Consider the following 18948-nt stretch of genomic DNA (forward strand, 5'->3'; position numbering starts at 1 on the left):
GGAGTAGGAATATCTTTTGGAATCATGAAGAGTTTAAAAGTCAGAAATCCAGACTCCAGAAGAAAATGAGAAAAAGACAAAAGGCAATTTGTTGAAGAATTCACAGGAAGGGCCTGCAAACATATGCAGAGAAGTTCAATTGCACAAAAAAGAAAAGCAAATTCAAACACGGATCCACCACTTTTCAATTCTCTACCCTTTGTGGATGTCAATTTAACTGTAAAAGCATATGCGCCAATAATTACCTCATTGGACTAAGGTACATGTACACGGGTATTTTTAGTATATTTTTAACGGGATGACCCCAACACAAAATAGTTTCAATTTTTGTACAAAGAGAATAACTTTAATTGTGGGAACCTACACATAAAGCCTTATATTCCTTATATTTGCATACTGATAGGGAAAAAATGTAGCTAGGACAAATAAAACTATTAACCATGTTTATGGTGGGGGAGAGGGAATGATAGTTTTCTGTTTTGCATAATTTTCAATCTGCATTGAATGTTTTTTAAGGAATCTGAATAATTAATGTATTTTTAGAGATTTTTTAAAGCATTACTAAAAATTAGATTTGGGGTCAAAAAGTTCTTCCAATAAAATGTTCCTTGAACTTCATATCAATTTCATAGCCACTGCTACACTCATCCTGCCCAGCTCATAATCCACCTTTTGATAGTCTGATTTACACAAAGTGTGACCTACGTTCCTTTAGTCCTAGACTAAAATTTCACTTTGACACAATGGTAGAATTGGACTATGACTCAGCTTCCTCTTCCAAACAATGAAAGTCCTAGAGCAGTGGGAAAAAACTACTTGAGTTGCTGGTTCACTGAACTGTTCAAAGTAAGGTCAAAGTATTGGGGCAAGAGAGAGGAGACCACCATGCTCATGTCATACCAGTCCCCTCAATGTCTCTCCAACCAAATCCTGGGATTTGCTAATGGTTAGAATAGGAAGCACCTGGTGCCCTCTATGGAGGGGTCAGAGAACCCAAATGAAAACATGAAACAGATCCAGGACCAGTTGCTGAACATGCCTTTCAAGTAATGCCAAGGAAAAATAAAATACACTAAAAAGAAGACGGGTGCACAGTTCCAGCTTAAACATTTTAATGAATGTAATGAACATAATGTGTGATTTCCTGTTCCTAGACTCTAAAGAGCAGGCAAAGCCCATTATTAACTGATTAAATTTTTATAATTTTTACTAAATTTTTATAATTTTTTTTTTTAACTTGGAGCGATTACTATAGCTTGCAAAATACTTCAAAACTTGTTACACCAAGAATCCTGACCACAATCCTGGAGGGAATCCTACCTATTGAGAGACCTCATCTCAGAGGCTCAGGGATTCAGTCCACAGTGCGGGTAGCTAGGGCCCAGGACTTGAGGGCCAGGTCACACCCTCCAAGCATCATGTTCATCACATGGCTCATCTCCCACTCCCCAAGTCTTTTTCAAACAAGTCACCCTCTCTTCCCTTCTCAAATATAAGGCCTCTCATGCTTTTCAATCCTATTCCACCCCTGCAGATGACCACGGTCCTTTCGGTCAGCCGCCACGTGGCCTTGTGTCTGCCTTCTCACGCAACCTCTCCAGGACCTCACCCGCAGGGGAAGAATCCTCACCTTTATTTTTCTGCCATCAGCCCCTCCCCAGAGTAGGATATATACCAGGTGCTCAAAGTTGACCAAATAGGTGAAAGAATAAAAAGTAATGGACGACATCAGCATCCAGCTGGGTTGCAACAAATGAGCCAGAGTTAGGGCGAACCTCCTGAGAGTGGCATCAGATGGCCACTCCTCCCTCTCCCTCCTCTCCCCCTCACATGTGCGTGTGCGAGCACACGCACCGGCACACACAGTCCAAGACGATCAGAAAGTCTCATGCCTGTGCTTGGGAGGTTGAGGCAGGAAAATCCCAATGTTCCAGGCCAGCCTCAGCCACTTAGTGAGAATCAGTCTCAAAATGGGGGGGGGGGGGGGGGCGGGCAGGTGGATTAAAGAGCTTGGGATGTAGTTCCATGGTATAGTACCCCTGGATTCATCCCCAGTAACACAGAAAGTATTTAAAAAAATAATATAAATATTTTATATCAAAATTGTTAAATTATAAAATATAATATTTTATATAAAATGATATCATATTCAAATATAACATTTTATATATTTTATATTATAAAATGTTATCTTTTGTGTTTTAAAATGTCATGTTTTGTGCTAAATATTATATATGTGTGTATATATAATACCCAAAGCTTTCAGCCAGCATTGTCCCATGAGGATACCCAGAAGAGCCACCTGTTCCCCAGAGGGAACATCTAGAGCTTCTTCCCAGATGACTGCCCAGTTCTGAACACACCACCCCCTCCCACAGCACAGAGGGAAGCTAAGCCTCTGTCCCACCCTCCTGTTGCCCAAAGGAAGCCTTTCATGGCAGGTGCTGAGTCCTTCCTGCCTGGCAGCCGCAGCTGGGACTGGGCTACAGTGCAGTCAGCCCCTCTCCTCCCCAAGGTGTCAGTGGGAGGGGGAGGAATAACATCCCCTTTTGCCCCTCCACCGTGGCTCCACAGTAGGCACACTTGGATAGCTTCTAAAAAGCTTCAAAGTCAAGGCCTCAGGCCAGTGACATCAGGATTCCTGGCTGGGGGTCTTCAGCACGGCGGTGTTTCTAATACTTGGTTTTGAGACTTTTAATCTGTCCATCTAAAAAGGAAACGGCCAACACAGACGTGGAGTCCAGTCAGACAACAAGGGAGCAGGAAGGGTGGCACGAGGAGCAGGCACTCCCAGGAGCAGCTTCCTGAACAGGGGGAACTTGCAGACTCAAATCATCCGGGCATTCACAGATGCCTAGGTGCCCCAGGATGCCTCCCAAGGATCTTTTTCATTTCACATTTCAAATTTTTTTTTTTAAACTTTGATCTCCCTCTGAATACTTTAACCACCAGTGAAATGTTATTTTTAACATGAAACATCATTACCACTAATAAGATCACCAAAGAAATCTACACTACAGAAACAAACAAACAACAACACAAAAGAAAACCTCGGCTCCATAACAACCCATGAGGAGACGCTGGACCCTTGTGGAATTTCATATTGTATACACACTAGTTTGGTTTTCTATTTTTACTAAAATAACATGCCCTGAGATACTTTATTAAAAGAAATGCTTTCTATTTTCCTAAAGCCTTGACTGGCCAGAGAAGAGGAAAGAATGCTATCTAAATAGACCAGAAATCAAGCAACACAGCATTTAAATATATTTGAAGCTGTAGTCCACTCACTGAGTTTGCTTGCTATGTAAAGGTTTGTCTGTATTTTTCTTCTAATGGTCTTGTAATTTCAACCACTCTAGCTACCAAGACCGGTCTGTAGCAAGACAGTAAGACAAAAACTAGCCAAGACTGCAGACACTATTCATGTTAAGAAAGAAAGAGGATTAAGTGAGAATACAAAGAAATCTTAGAAAGGCTACAATGCTGCAACCAACGGCTGCTTCTAAGCATAGGGCTTTAATTTGGGCCCACGGAAGGTATTTCAATTTTGTGTTGGGGCCACATCATTCTTCAAAAAGAGAATAAAGTAGGAGCCAATGAGGAGAACTATAGCACAGTGATATCCTGTGACACTTGGCCAAGAAACCAAGCTCACTAAGAAGCTATAGGCTGCTTCATTCATTTTCATTTAAATTTGCTCTGTGCTGTGGATATTTACAGTACGCACTCACCATCTCATTCATATGGATCTCAAAAGGAAAACATTAAGGGAAAGAGTAATCTCAAAAAAAAAAAAAGAAAGAAAAATGTTTTTAACTCTAAGTATCCTACAAGATTTTCCCGAGTGACAATATTCATTCATGAACCATACGGTCAAACAAAACACATTTGTTGAATCTTTTTCTCAGGAAGCTCATAAGACAGTGCACACATACATCCATTAAACAAGATGTGGATGTCTGAGCGGGGCACAGTGGCGTATATCTATAATACCAGAAGCTCAGGAGGCTAAGGCAGGAGGATCTGGAGTTCAAAGCCACTTCAGCAATTTAGTGAGGCCCTAAGCAACTTAGTGAAAACTGTCTCTAAATTTAAAAAAAGGTCTTTTAAAGAAGGGTTGGGGATGTGGCTCAGTGGTTCAGCACCCCTAGATTCAATCCCTGGTACAAAAAAAAAGAAAGAAAGATAGAAAGAAGGATATGGATGACTGAACTTAACGAGAGAAAAGCACAGATGACACTCCTCTATGACACATTTGCATGTCCCCTGGACAAGCCATACCCAAACAAAACCCCCACTGATAATGCCTCCCCAAAATACAAATGACTAATTCTGCCTTTTCTCAGAACTGAACTACAAATTTTTTAAAAATAAAATGCTTTCTCCACCAAGAGACGAGAGCGAATACCATATGGGATGAGGTCTATCAATATTCAGCACCACAGAGGAAACTCCCTCTGACAGTGAGCAGCCAACACAGAGCAAGCTGCTTTGAAAACAGCGAAGCACACTAGTCACAACAAATTTAAGGTTCCTTGGCGCTCTTCTTCCAATAACTCTGGCAAGCTGTCACCTTCAGAAGTGCATTCTGAAGCCCACGGTGCTGGTCTCCCCTGCTCAGGGTACACAGGCGTCAGGAAGGGCGGGCCTGTCACCGGCCCCGGGGCCTGCCCTCAGTGAGTGAAAGAGAGAGCTCTGCCTTGGCTGACATCCTCTTTTCGAAACCTGGCTGGCCAGGCATCTCAGAAGTTGACAAACTTACCTGGTAAACGCTTGCAAGCTTGCAGAGCGGCTCGCCCGGGCAAATCAAATCTGCACTTCTTCCAGCTTAGTGCGGTGGCTGTCGGGCGGCTCATCACCTACATCTGCTGAGATGATGAGGAAAAGGATGCAGAGGAAGTGGACAACCAAAGCGGACTGCGAACTGCACACTGGGATGTCCTGTTTTTTTTCTTTTTTTTTTTTTTTGGTGGCTTTTATTTTTCCCACGAGAGGATCTGACTAAACCTAACCCAACCTCCCCTGAAGACAAGACAGGAAGTTACACTCTGCAGTCAGTGAAAACTCCTAAGGTAGTTTTTTTTGTTGTTATTGTTTTTCTTTCTTTTCTAAGTCATGCGAAGGGCCTTTGAAGGTTCCTGATCTACTACAGGGAGATGATGACTTTTCCTCCTGTTTGGGTAGTGTCCGATGGCTAGGGGCACCCACCCCCATCCCTCCCACTAGGTATATAAATAAAGGCATTTGCCCTCCTGACTCTGCCATTGGCCTGAAGAGTCTGGTTACATATTAACTGTACTTCAAAGAATAACTCAGACTTATTATTTCACTTTAGTGTCCACATATTCCTTAGGGAAATGAAAGTCAAAATAATTGCTTCTTAATCCCTTGTAAATTGTTTTTATGGAAAGAATAAACTTAACCACACAGAATTATAAGATAAAAGGTAACCACTTTGACTCATATTTTCCATACTATTCTATGTTGGGTATTTGCCACAGTCTCTTGCTATCATTATGCACATGCTATCCACGCATATGTAAAAAAAGCAAGAAACATCATTATTCATATTATTGCACCTGCTTTCTTTATCTTTATCTGATTTTTCTCTTTTCTGCTTTGAAATAAAAACTTTCTTCTTATTGCAAAAACTTTCATTGAATATGTACCCCCATCAGAATGCAGAATAGTTGGAATTAAAAGGCTGCTGAATTTCTGCTGCTGGCTGAGGTATAGAAAAGAAAAGTCTACAGAGCAGAAGCTGAATGGCCCTGGCAAAATATTTTCTTTATGCTTCAACCTCTGAATCTGTGAAATGGGACAGTGACCTCGGCTTGTTGTCTCATAGATATGTTGTGAGGATAGAGAGGCACAGTGGAAAGTACAGTGATTCAGATTATGTCAAATAATTTAAGCCCAAAATGGGTAACAATTTTATGGGTATACAATTCACATGGTATATGCAATTCCCCATTGACAGTGTATAATTCAAGGCTGATCAGCACATCCACAGAACTATGCAGCAATAACGCAATCAATTTTAGAAAACTTCATCACGCCCCCCCCAAAAAAAGCAGACAACCTTCATGCCCTCTCCCCACCCCCTTCCCAAGGCAGCAACTAAAATGTACTTCTGTTCTCCACAGATTTGCCTGTTCTAGATATTTCATATAAATGAAAACTCAAGATACAGTATTTTATGACTGGCATATTTTTTAGCATGTTTTCAAGATTCTACATTGTAATATGTATCAGTGTTTGATTTTAATGACTGAATAATATTCCATTACCAGGCATGGTAGCTCAAGCCTATAATCCCAGCACTTGGAAGGCTGAGGTAGGAGGATCTCAGCAACTTAGTGAGGCCCTAAGCAACTTAGCAAGACCCTGTCCCAAAATAAAAAATAAAAAGGGCTGGGTTAAATCCCTTTTAATAATGATGATAATAATGTTCTGTTACACAGATAAAATAAAATTTTACCAACTCATTCATCAGTTCTTGGATATTTGGCTTGTTTCCATCTTTTTGGCTAATATGAATCTTTTTATGTTTTGCACATCTGCGAACACATCTTATATGTGGGCATATGTTTTCATTTCTCTTAGAGCTACATCTCCTGGAATAGAATTGCTAGGTAAATCTATGCTCATACCTCTTGAAGAACTACCAGTTTTCCAAACTGTACCTTTGTACATATTCATCAAATTCTCTATATCCTCACCAACACCTGTTGCTGTCTCTTTTTTTATTATAGCCATCTTAGGAGGTATGAAGTAGCATCTCAATGTCATTTCATTTCCTTGGTGGCTACCAAAGCCCAGTTTGATCAGTACCCTGAAATGTCCCTGTTCTCAAAGGAAGAACTAAATATTCAAAACAACACAAAATGAGCACTAAGATATGGTCACCATCTGATCAGAATGGACCTTGGCAACCGCACACAATATCCTGCTATGTCTGTCTTTAGCAGTGGCCAGTTGCAACAGGCATCAAAGAATTCCAGCATTTTTACTGGCATAGCTGTCCAGGTTCCTACCCACAGAAGATCAGGGGCCTTCAGGTTTGCATCTCCAGGAGGGGGCTGCTTAAGCACCTCCTCACCAGAGGGTTGCTTCTGAAATCTCTTAAGAAAATGAAATCCTAAAGATAAACATGACACTTCAATCCACGACCAATCCATCTTTTCCACCTCTCTTTCGGTATATATCTCATATATAGAAATAAGCCCAATTAAAGCATCCTTTTGTGAGTAAATAGTTAGAATTATTTTTAGGAAGAAATTTTAGGCCAGATGTGGTTCAAGATGGAGAATCTCACAAACATTGAAGGTAGTCAAGGGGATAACAAACCAGGCACAGTGACGCACGCTTATAATCCCAACAGCCAAGGAGGCTGAGGCAGAAGGATCAGGAGTTCAAAGCCAGCCTCAGCAAGAGCAAGGCACTAAGCAACTCAGTGAGACCCTGTCTCTAAATAAAATACAAATAGGGCTGGGGATGTGGCTCAGTGGTTGAGTAGCCCTGAGTTCAATCCCTAGTGACAAAAAAAAGGGGGTGGGGTGGGGATTAAAAAGTCAAGATCTAGACCCTAGCAAAAATTTCCCCTTCCCTGTCAAAAGCAAGATGTAATTCTTTCTTTTTTTAAAATCTATTCAAAGAGATTATCACATTTTTCAGATTTTACTTTGTTTGAATAGATTTATGTATAATGATATTAAGTACCTCTTTCCTAAAACATCCTATTTGGGATTTAAATTTTTAACCCCTAAAATAAAACTCAACAGAACAAAATCCATATACAACAAAGAAAATACCAAAAGGGAACAAATTTTCAAAAATAAAAACTTTTTTTAAAAAAATATTCCATTGTAAAGCCCCAGGCCTCACAACATGGAATAATAATAGAATTCATCCATCCCCTAAAAACTTTTCCATGTCCCAAGGCTGTACTATGTAACTCATTGTTTTCATTACTTCTTGGCATACAGCTAACTATGAAACTGACCGATGAACTTTCCTCTGTCAAACAGAACTTTCCATTGTGGGAAATTTCTAGAACATTCATATTAAACTAAGAGAAAATGTCATCATGGCTCAGGAGCAAAGAAGAGCGCATAACTTCTGAACTAGCTTCTACACAGGGAAAGCAGACCACTGAACAAGTATACAGGCTTCCCCAGAATCTCTCTCAAACCTTGACCATGAAGAAAATCAGGAGCTAGCATCAGTTTACCAAAAGTTTTCTGAAGGCTCTTCTAAAAATATCTAGCAGGAGGCACCTTTGAAAACCCATGTGACATCAGAATCCACTCTTCACAGATCTGCTCTTCTGCTAGATTACACAGTGGCCTCGTTTCTAGTCCTTGTGAAATCAATAGACCATTTATGTTGCAAGTATCTGTCTAGAGTATGCACTTTCTTATTCAATCTGGGGTTGACAGAAGTAATCAAATTTTGTACATATCACTAGCTCTATTATAGCTCAACAGCAACTGGCTGCCAGCCTCGTCTACTCTCATCAAAAGGGAAAGAAAAGAGGAGAGTGTAGAGAGAGTCTCAAATCAGCTGAAACCACAGGAGGCGGTAGAAGGGAAAGAGTGAAGCAATGGCTTTCCAGAGGAATCCTCTCTCCTTGAGGGAAACCCGTGCCCAGGAGCATCAGCGCGGCCCAACCCAAGCCAGCTGACTTGGCTATCGAAGGTACACATTTTTGTCATTCTTCCTGTTATCTGCAAACCCTCTTGGCTTTGAACATCGTATTATAACTGTCAGTCCAAACTAATGAACCCACTCCTGACCTGCAGAGCGGCAGACAGGAGCTAGTGCCAAACCACACCCTCCAACACCAGGGAGATGAAATGCAAGGAAGAATGCGGCGCCTCCCAAGAACTCCACACACCACTGGCTCCGTTTTCTAAGTCCTCTTTATATGCACTTAAACTGGAGTCAAACATTTTTCTCAAATCAGAAAATGTTTCATTAATCTTGTGATACAAACCAGATTAGCCTAAAAAAAAAAAAAAGAGTGAGAGAGAGAGAAGGAGGTGGAAATTTGACTTTGAAATTTTACTTGATAAGCATTTTTAGAATTTTAATTTTGCATGAAAACCAGGCTCCTGCTAACAGAGACTTCAAAGCAACAGGGAGGAGGCCACCCTGGATACGATGACAATTTTACTCGTTCCTTTAAACTTTCTACCTTGAAATAATCTTAAAAAGAAGTTGTACCCAGAATTCTCACATGCCCTTCCTTCAGGATCCCAGTGGTACTCTTACATAATCAGAGGATAAAGAAGAAAACAGAGAATCAACACCAATGCAATACAAAGAACTTATCTACAGATGTAATTCAGATTGCTCCAACTGCTGTGAAATCCAAAATCCCACATATAAGAAGCACTCGAACAATCCAAGATACATGATTTTTGATGAATCGTGGCATCTCTAATGAATGTTTCTGGCCCTCCAAAAAGTGTTGCTTCTCTTCATGTCAATGAGATGCTGTCATTCACCTTTGAATCGTCCAGAGGAGATGTATTTTTTTTCCCAGTTCTTCCCTGTGTGTGTGTGTGTGTGTGTGTGTGTGTGTGTGTGTTGGTACCAGGGATTGAACTGAAGGGCACTCAACCACTGAGCCACATCCCCAATCCTATTTTGTATTGTATTTAAAGACAAGGTCTCACTGAGATGCTTAGCACATTGTTTTTGCTGAATCTGGCTTTGAACTTGTGATTCTCATTTATCTGTCAGTCTCCCACAAACTTTAAAACATCTCTAGATTACTTATAATACCTATTACAATGGAAATGCTACATAAATAGTTCTCCTACTGTCTTGTTTACAGAATAATGACCAGGAAAAAGATACAGGTGAAAGAGCTTCGAAAACCCTAGACCCAAACTTTGGGCCAGAGAGCGCTGAGTTAGAATCTTTCTCATTTCAGAAAAGATGCACAGCACGATTCATGGATTATATTAGAAACAGAAATCTGCACAATCCAGGGAAGTTTCCCTTAATCGAACACGTCAGTATTTCTGCAGTCAATATGTTTTACGAACAGTGAGTGGGATCCGAAAGGATTTTGAAAGAATCCCAGCAGGTCGGATCAGGCTCTGCCACCAAACCAGTTCAGGGCAAGCTCAGGTTTAACTGCCAAATCAACTACAAAGAAAATACCTTTTCAGTTCCAGAGCCCTTTTTAAAAGGGTGTTTTCTGTAACGGCAGATGAAGGATCATGGATTGGCAACCATGCAGTCCACAGCCCTGCCCTCCTCCCACACACCCTTCCCACATCCTTGTTCACCTGGTCTCCAGGTCAAAGTCACCTACAGGGTTCCCCCTGCCTCCAGGGTCTCTTCACTCCAATTCACCCTCCCACGGAGCCCCCAGAGTGATGTTTCTAAAACACCTGGAACTTCCTAGTTCCAAAATCCTTCATGGTTTCTCGTAAGGATGGAGGGTAATCTTCACCAGCTCCACCTAGCTCCCCACAACCTGAACCATGTCCCTTGACTGCACTGACCCTCTACATAACGCCACACTGAAGAAGGCTACAAGTATGAACAAGGCATAGTCTGTCCTCAAGACTCTTAGGGCCCAATGAACCCCAGTTATGTATTTGTTTAGCAACTGGGTTTGAACCCAGGGGCAGGTCTCACTAAGCTTTTGAGACTGACCTTGAATTTGTGATCCTCCTGCCTCAGCCTCCCCAGTCACTGGAATTACAGGCATGTGCCACCATGCCCAGCTAATTAACCCTCTTAAATATTTTCATCAGAGTAATATTTTTTAGAATACTTTGGAATCTCAGGGGATGATTCCAAGACCTATGGCAGATATCAAAATCCATAAAGGCTCAAGTTCCTTTATAAAATGTTATAGTATTTCCATGTGACTTATGATCATCCTCCCACAAACTTTAAAACATCTCTAATTACTTATAATACCTATTACAATGGAAATGCTACATAAATAGTTCTCCTACTGTCTTGTTTACAGAATAATGACCAGAAAAAAGAAAATCTCCACATGTCCACTACAGTGTAATTTTTTTTGCAAACATTTTTGAACCATGATCAGTAGGAGCCATGAATATCAATATGAATCCCATAGATATGAAGGGCTGAACTGGGATATAGCTCAGTTGGTAGAGTGCTTGCCTTGCATGTTCAATACCCAACTGTACAAAAAAAATAAAAGATATGAAGGGCTGATTATACAGCTTTTAAAATACTCATAGGGCATGTCAGTTGATCACAATAAAGATTATTAACAAAATCCTCTATGTCAACATGGAAAATCATTTTTGCATGATTTTAATAACATGTCTAAAAATATTACTGTTGATATGGTTAAAACAATAATTAAAAAAAAAAGTCTGGAAAAACTTTTTTAAAAACAAGCAGACCCAAAAAAGTAATGTCAAGGATGTTATTTAATGGGCTGAGTTATTTCTCATGAGATTATTTTTCCAGAGCACTAAGATATAAATAAAATCTAAAATCATGCCTTTATTTCCATATTAGTGTACTCATAGAATCCAATGACATTATCATCAACAAAATTATGTTAAAGACGGTCAAATCAAAGATTCCACCACCAAACCTTAGAAATCACCCTTAACCACAGAAAGGCCAATCTCAGGTGTACACTTTAAGGAACAGGCCAACACAAGGAGGGAAACCACATTGAGGTAGTAAGGTTTATTTTCTAATGTTAAAGGTATTTACTTGGAATAACAAATTAAAGGGAAAATTCCTAGAAATCGTTATTTCAGGATTAAATTATATCCTTTCTTACAATTATCTCAGGAAAGCAGCAAGTTGAAGAGGTAGACACCGATCCCAACAAATCCACAGTGACGTGGAAGGAGGCAGAGGGCAGGGTGTGCAGCTCCGCCCTCCACCCAGGGAGGAGACAGGGGCTCTCAGGGGGAAGCTGGTACAGCCCAGGCTGGCCCTCCTCTCACAGCAGAGTGAGTGTGTGTGTGTGGGGGGGGGGGGCGCGCGCGCGCGCGCGCGTGTGTGTGTGTGTGTGTGTGTGTGTGTGTGTGTGTGTGTGTGTAGGCACGCATGTGTGTGTGTGTTGCTTCCAAAACAAGTGGTAATTGCCTGAAACCCACTGAGATGGACATCCAGTGGCTGACCTCGACCACAGTAAAGCAGGCCAACGCTGCGTGCAGCCAAGTGAGGCCACCACTTTGCAAAAGCAGGATGCCATCTGCAACGACCCTGGAAGGAAACCCACAAAGCTAAATGCTTACGGGTCTCTGGGATGGCCACTCCAGCTCAAATACCTCACTCGAGTGTCAGGAAGGCAGGCCACTGGCAGGGTTCTTCGGGAGGCAAGAAGAGTTACTTAAGGACAGTAAAAGAAATAAAAAATACTTATTGAAAAGGAAAGAAATTTAGAATTTTTTTCTTAAAGTGTAGGTGATTTTTCTGAACTGTCTGTGTGTTGTTTTTATAGATTCGTGAGCAACCTGCTGGGCTGTGGAGCAAAGGACAGCAAGGGAGTTTTCCTGAAGCCCATCTGTTGGCTTTGTGAAGGAAACTCCAACTTCTAGAGAATGTCACAACTTTCACTTCATGGTAAGGGGTGAAGAAGAGAAGGAAGCAGATTATTGTCTGTTGCTAGCAATAATAATGTGGTAGGAGAAATGACCAAGTATTGTGTTGCTTATGGATAAGGGTGCTCCTCATAGTTTCTTAGTCACGTGAAGTGACAGTCTCCACCACTGGCTCTCTGCAGCTAAGGATACTGATCTGGCAGGTCCTGGCCACTGTTTACTGTCATTCATTCAACTGGCCCATGGAGATACTGGCAGGTGGCTCAAAGTTGTCACCATGCCATTCCCCACTCCGTGAGGCAGCACTGTCTGTTTAGAACGGGCTTCCACTGGGCACCACCCACTGCAGTCACATACACCTGCACCAGTACACAGCTCAACCTGACCACAGGGTGATTTCTTTTTTTATGCAAATGTCCTCATGCAAATCTGAGGATGCTGACTCCTGGAAAGACGCAGACATTAACACACAAGTCACTGGGGATCCCAGAAATACCTGGCATCCGTCCCAAGGTTTCCAACAGGATATAGAGGTCCCAAGAAGGAAATGGGAATTGAACAGTGAGTGCATCAAGGCCATCGCTCAAGAGGTCATGTGTGAGCCAGGAGACACACAGTAGGTCCCCAGGGCCCAAGTCCCAGAGAGGGGCACTGTGAGAGTCAGTCAGCTAACTGACGGGCTTGCTGGGACCTACTCTGTTCCACACAGTGTGGCCGGGAAGAGAACTGGTTCCCAGGGCAGGCAAGTGACTCACACCAGGTTCTAGAGATGGGAGCATGGAGGCACTTGCTGTACCACTGCCTTGGGGATCAGGTTCAAGTACTAAGACAGGCCAGAGCCTGCCACAGGGGAAAGAAAGGCCCAGGCTAAGTAAATAGGTGAGAACAGGAAGGCCAGAACCACACCACCAGCCTGTGATTCAAGTGTTCCTAGGAGTCACAAAGAGGGAGGCACATGGAAGGAGGGACCTCGGAAACAATGTCCGAAGGTACTGAAGAGAAAACAAGGTGATCCAGAAGCAAAGCTGGGCCCCATTCCAGGGCCATCCCCAGGTGGACAAATCAGTCCTGAGCTTGCAAGCTGGGACTATTTATGGGCCGGTTCACATTAAGCTCCACTTCCCAAAACCTTTTTCTCCTCTATGGAATGCCCATGAGTAAATCTGTTTATCTAAAAGTATAAATCAGACAAATATAATAAAGTTGGTATTAAATTAGGAATGTTGGACTCCAATAGCTTCCTGGACCAGGCGGCCCATTTGGGGGAGGGTTGGAAGGACCAGAGTTCCTATTTGGCTCTTGGTGTGTATCACTTGCTGCTTGCTAGTCTTTTAGGGATCTCTGGCCTTCAGGGGTCTTCCTGCTTATTTTCACTGATGCCTGCAACATTCTCAGAAGTTAAGCTATGTCAAGATTTTGAGTCTCACTTGGAAAATGAGGTAACTGAGGTTCCGTGGCGCTGGGTAAAGCACATACTGTGAGTGGACTTAAACTCTGTTCCAGGGCCCAGCCCAGTGACCTTTCCTTCTGCTGCATCATGTGCCTTCCAGAGCATCAACCTGGCTTTCAAGAACGTTCCCTGGACCTGCATGAGGTCCGGAGATGTCAGAGTTATTTTTATGAAAGTAAGTGATACAACACTATACTTCCCCTTCCTCAGAGTCAGAGCCAAAAGTCACATAATGCCAAGAGGAAATACTTGTTCCTCAATAGCACGAAAGTTCCAGGTATCAGGTAGCATCAGCTGCTGCTGCAAAAAAAAAAAAACCCTGACAATCCCATACTAGTTCCAAACTCTGACCCAAACACACAGCACAGCCTCTAGAAACAGTTCAGATATGAGTCTTTCAGCCCCAGAATGAAGCAGTCAACACTCTCCTTCCGAAAGCATGAAAATCCTGGCCCTGATGGAAGAAGATGGTTTCTCTTCACATAATTTTTTTTTCTCTCTGTCTTTTTCTCATACACACACACACACACACACACACACACACACACCGGAAAGAGGGGGAGGAAAAGGAAATGAAAGTAGGTTCTGGATTTCATCAGCAAGAATAGCCAGCAACAGGTGCAGAGTTCCGGTGAAATAAAGACGCACAGCACCCCTGCAGCACAAGACCCAAGCACAGAAGCCCAACATTAGTAGTGATGTCAGAAGTGCAAACCATCATCATTCTCCAGCCAGCAGCGATTTTGTATAGATATTAAAAAAAAAAAAATACCAGACAACAAAACAATCTCTGCTGACATACAACTTCTTTCACATAATCCTCTTCTAAAATACTGACCCTGAACTAATTTAGGTATTGGTCATCATACAAGATTTTCTAATGCCCAGAGACGAGCACAGTAACTTGCTCATAGCAGCTGGACAATGAATGAAGGAATAAATGAACAAATGAAATTAGAGAATGAAACAAAAGAGCAACAGAACATTCTCTTCAGAAATAAAGATAAGCAAAATCTCACCTTCAGGTTAATGTATCAGTGTATTTTTTTCCCATCTCTCCAAGAACAGAATAAAAGTTGAAAGAGATGCTGAGAACAAGAGACACCACCCCGGAATGAGATGCAAACTACCCATCCTGGATCCAAGTTGGGAAGCCGGGTTTCAGTGCCTTGGGACTTAAAGGGCTATGCAGGGAATTCTCAAGGAGAAGAGCAAATGGGTACCACAATCTCAATCTTTTAAACAATCCACTGTTTGAGATTCCTTTTCTTCAATAGGCCATTGAACAGAACATTTTCCACCCACTACACTGAAGAATGTCCAAAATAAATTTTGTTTTATAATCTTATTTCACATGATAAAAATAATCAGGTTATGAGCTGGGATTATGGCTCAGTGGTAGAGCACTTGCCTAGCATGTGTGAGGTATTGAGTTTGATACTCAGCATCACATAAAAATAAATAAATAAAATAAAGATATAGTATCCATCTACCAAAAAAAAAATCAGGTTATAATGTTATGGTAAACATCTTGGACCACATGTGATATGTATAAAACTACATAATTAAAATATGTGACCTACATTGATTGTTCTTGTCTAAAACCCTTATAGCTAAAGGCAGCATTATGAATCTAAAAAAGATGTTTGAAAATATGTATTATACAACAAACAAGTGTGCAAAACAATGAAATTACAAAAATATTGTTTTTTTAGTAAATCAATAAATACATTGATTAGCTTAAAAAAGAAAGAGAGAAGAGAAAGAAAAAAAAACATAAATGTGGATAAGACAATATTGAAATAAGCCTTAGTGTGAACAATAAAAACAGAAACAGTAGAGAAAATAGCAATTAAATTCATCCCACAGACACAGAATGTTTGCTAGAATCTGGTCTGGAAAAAAAAAAAGAATAATATCAGTGTGATAACATCAGGATTACATAGGTGAAGGAGTTAAAATAGTTTAAAAATATAATGACATAAGAATGAAGTATTCAGAGCACAAATGAGAATAAGTCATCAAATTATCAGGATGTTTCAGAGAATGGAGCAACATATAAAATGCAATGTAATGAATAACTGCGTAAAATTCCTATAAAGAATAAATTGATTCAATGACTTTATTTAATATTCTTTAAATTTAAATTTATTAATTTTCCTTTTTTGAAGAAAGGGGTACAGGAGATTGAATCTGGGACACTTTACAACTTAGCTACAGCCTAAGTTGTCTTCTTCTTCCTTTTTTTTTTTTTTTTAATGATTTTTAATTTTGAGACAGGGTCTTGCCGAATTGCTGAAGCTGGCCCCAAACTTGTGATCCTCCTGCCTCAGCCTCCCAATCACTGAGATTAAAGACATGTACCATCACCCCAGCTAATTTTTCTTTTAGAACATAAGTGTTACAAAAATTTCTCTCTTCTTTATATATATACAAATTTAAAAATCCTTTTTTTTTCCAAGTTATTTCTTCCAAGATTCAAAACAGCTGCCTCAAGATAACACCCAAAGATCTTGAATCCTCAGCTGAGATCCTAAGAGCCTAAGTACCCAAAATGTCTGGAATACACAAGAACAGCAAGTCCACAGACAGGTTTTTGTCTTTTAAGTGACAGCTTTTCATTCACCCCCAGGTATCTATCATCCTACAGGACAGGCACTGAGACACAACAGTGAGCAAGACCATCTTGTCCCAGCACAGCCTCGCAGATCCACCAACCCTAAAGTCACCTAGAGCACTGAGGCAAACATCAGGCAGGTTGTGGGGTGGAACAGGATAAAATCCTTTTCAGACCCAAGGAGGTACGGTTTACTTCAAGGCCAATCCAGAAAGAGGAGAGGAGCTGGCCAAGAGCTGGGGCCAGCAGCCAGGCAGAGGAAGAGCCTCTAAGCAGAGGTGGCCCTGGAGCTGAGAGCAGGCCAGTGAGACTAGATGCAGCAATGGCAGAGAGAGAGACGGTGTACTATGAACATGAACCCGCCATCTGACCCGGTGACTCACTGAACATCTGCCTTCAACTCACTTTCCCTGGAATTCTTCCCTTTCACACTTTTCTCTGTCACTTCCCAAGTCCCTTCTGGGGGAAACATTCCCTGACCCTTCCAGGAAGAGCAAACCTCCAGAAACCACTGGTCCATTCCAGGCTCCCCAGAGTCTAGGATGTGTTGCTCACATGCCTCTTTCCACATGGTGCTCAACTGCTGTGAACGAAAGGCTGTAAGCAGGCATCTTGCTTCATTTGTCTGTTTCCAAGCAGCCTATCAAGAAGCATGACACCAGCAGAGATGAAATCAATGGCAAGTGAGCAAGCCTCCAAGCCAAGAGAAAAATGGACAAATGAAATGAAGGCAGGAGCCCTGGTTCATGCCTCCCTGGTGGGAGACTGGAATAGCATCACAGCAGCAGCTCCTGGGGGAGGCAGGGCCAGGATGATTTCTATCCCACATGATTTTCACACAACAGACGTTTTTGAGCAAATCTTCTGCCATCAAAGAGAAACAGTAGAATTGTTTTTATAGCACATCAAGGTACACTGGACCCAATCCATTCACAGACAACAAACCTGCGTGAAATGCCCCAGGCCCTGTACGAAGCTCTGACAACAGTCCTGCCCCAGAAGACCACCAGTCCACTGAGCAGAGTAAATCATGGTTCCAAAATGTTTTTACTAACCAACATTGTTAAATTCTTTGTGTCACTAACATATTTCATAAAATTACAAAGAGAAAATGTTAGCCAGGTGCTGGGCACATGCTGATTATCCCATCGACTCAAGAGGCTGAGGCAGGAGGACTGAGTTCAAAGCCAGTCTCAGAAACCTAGTCAGGCCCTAAACAACTTAGTGAGACCCTTTTAAAAAGGGCTAGGGTGTGTGGTTCAGTGATTAAGTGTCCCTGAATTCAATCCCTGGTACCCACACCTGCCTCAAAAAAAAAAAAGTTTTTTTAAAAAATTCCTAGCTCACCCAGAGGAGAAAATCATTTAGAATGAGTTGCTCAGTAATTTTCACAATGAGTCTTGACTGACTGAGTCCTGCCTCAGTTTCCTTTCAATGAACACATGAACAAAAATCTAAGCCACCGCAACATTCTAAGCGAGTCTCCTTTACCTGACTGTGCCTCTCTGCAGGCTCCACCTGTGGAATCAGGTAGCACTTCCATTTCGTGTTGGCTCAGCATGTCCTCCAAATGTGGTTAAGATTCCCAAACCAGCAGCACATGCTTTCTGAAGTCACAAAGATATGTGTACCCCTCGGCTGGAGAATGAGCTTTGAAGGAGTCAAATTGAAAAACAGGGCCAAACAGTATGGGAACTGTGGAGAGATGAGTCCCTCCCTGACTGCTCCAACCAGAATGGCCACATTCCTCCCTCTGAGCACAACCCAATCCCGGTCTGCAGCTCGGAGTCTCTGCCAGACAAGGAACCAGTCCCCTTAAAATCCAGACTTGTGACAGCCCTTATCTGCCTAAGACAGCAAGGTATGCATTTATACAAACACCTCTGCTCAAATGGCTCAGCATATGTAGAAGCCAAGAATGTCCTCACTTCTCCTTAGGTTTTTCCCTAAATTTCAGCCAAATAAAATCTGAGTGAGGAAAAACGTTAAGGAATTTAACAATAAAAACATAAAGTTGCTTTTTCAGTTTCAAACTCTTGCAAGGAAAGTTTGTTCTTATAAATTTTGAGATCAATTTTTCAATGCTATAGACTCCAAACTAATCACTAAAGCTTTTAGTGATCCATCCATTAATGTGCTAAATAATACATGTCTCAAACTAAAAGGTAAAAACGATGCCTCTTCAATCAGGAGTAGAAATACTACTGGGTGAAATGAAAATTGCAGCTCTCCATCCCTCTCAACACACAGCTCTCCATTCACTTTAGCCCAGTCCCTGGCCTGCTTAAGGATCTCTGTGGCCCAGCTCT

General features: G+C 41.6%; 1 protein-coding gene across 7 annotated transcripts in view; it reads right to left on the reverse strand.

Annotated features, from left to right (window-relative positions):
* Positions 1-18948, reverse strand: part of Utrn (utrophin) — a 508932-nt gene that overhangs the window by 447067 nt on the left and 42917 nt on the right. The window contains exon 1 of one of the 7 annotated variants that reach the window (XR_013424804.1): positions 4766-4941. The exons of 2 other annotated variants lie outside the window; for them this stretch is intronic. Coding sequence is in view for 4 of the 5 variants with exons in the window: in XM_078018965.1 (XP_077875091.1) it covers positions 4766-4859 (94 nt within the window). In the remaining variant the exon portion in view is untranslated. Of the gene's footprint in view, positions 1-4765; positions 4942-18130; positions 18198-18948 lie in introns of those variants that run through there. 4 more of the 7 variants (XM_078018964.1, XM_078018965.1, XM_078018960.1 and 1 more) reach the window with 4 other exon arrangements.

The sequence above is a fragment of the Ictidomys tridecemlineatus genome, chromosome 8, assembly GCF_052094955.1.
Source record: "Ictidomys tridecemlineatus isolate mIctTri1 chromosome 8, mIctTri1.hap1, whole genome shotgun sequence".
Lineage (NCBI taxonomy): Eukaryota > Metazoa > Chordata > Mammalia > Rodentia > Sciuridae > Ictidomys > Ictidomys tridecemlineatus.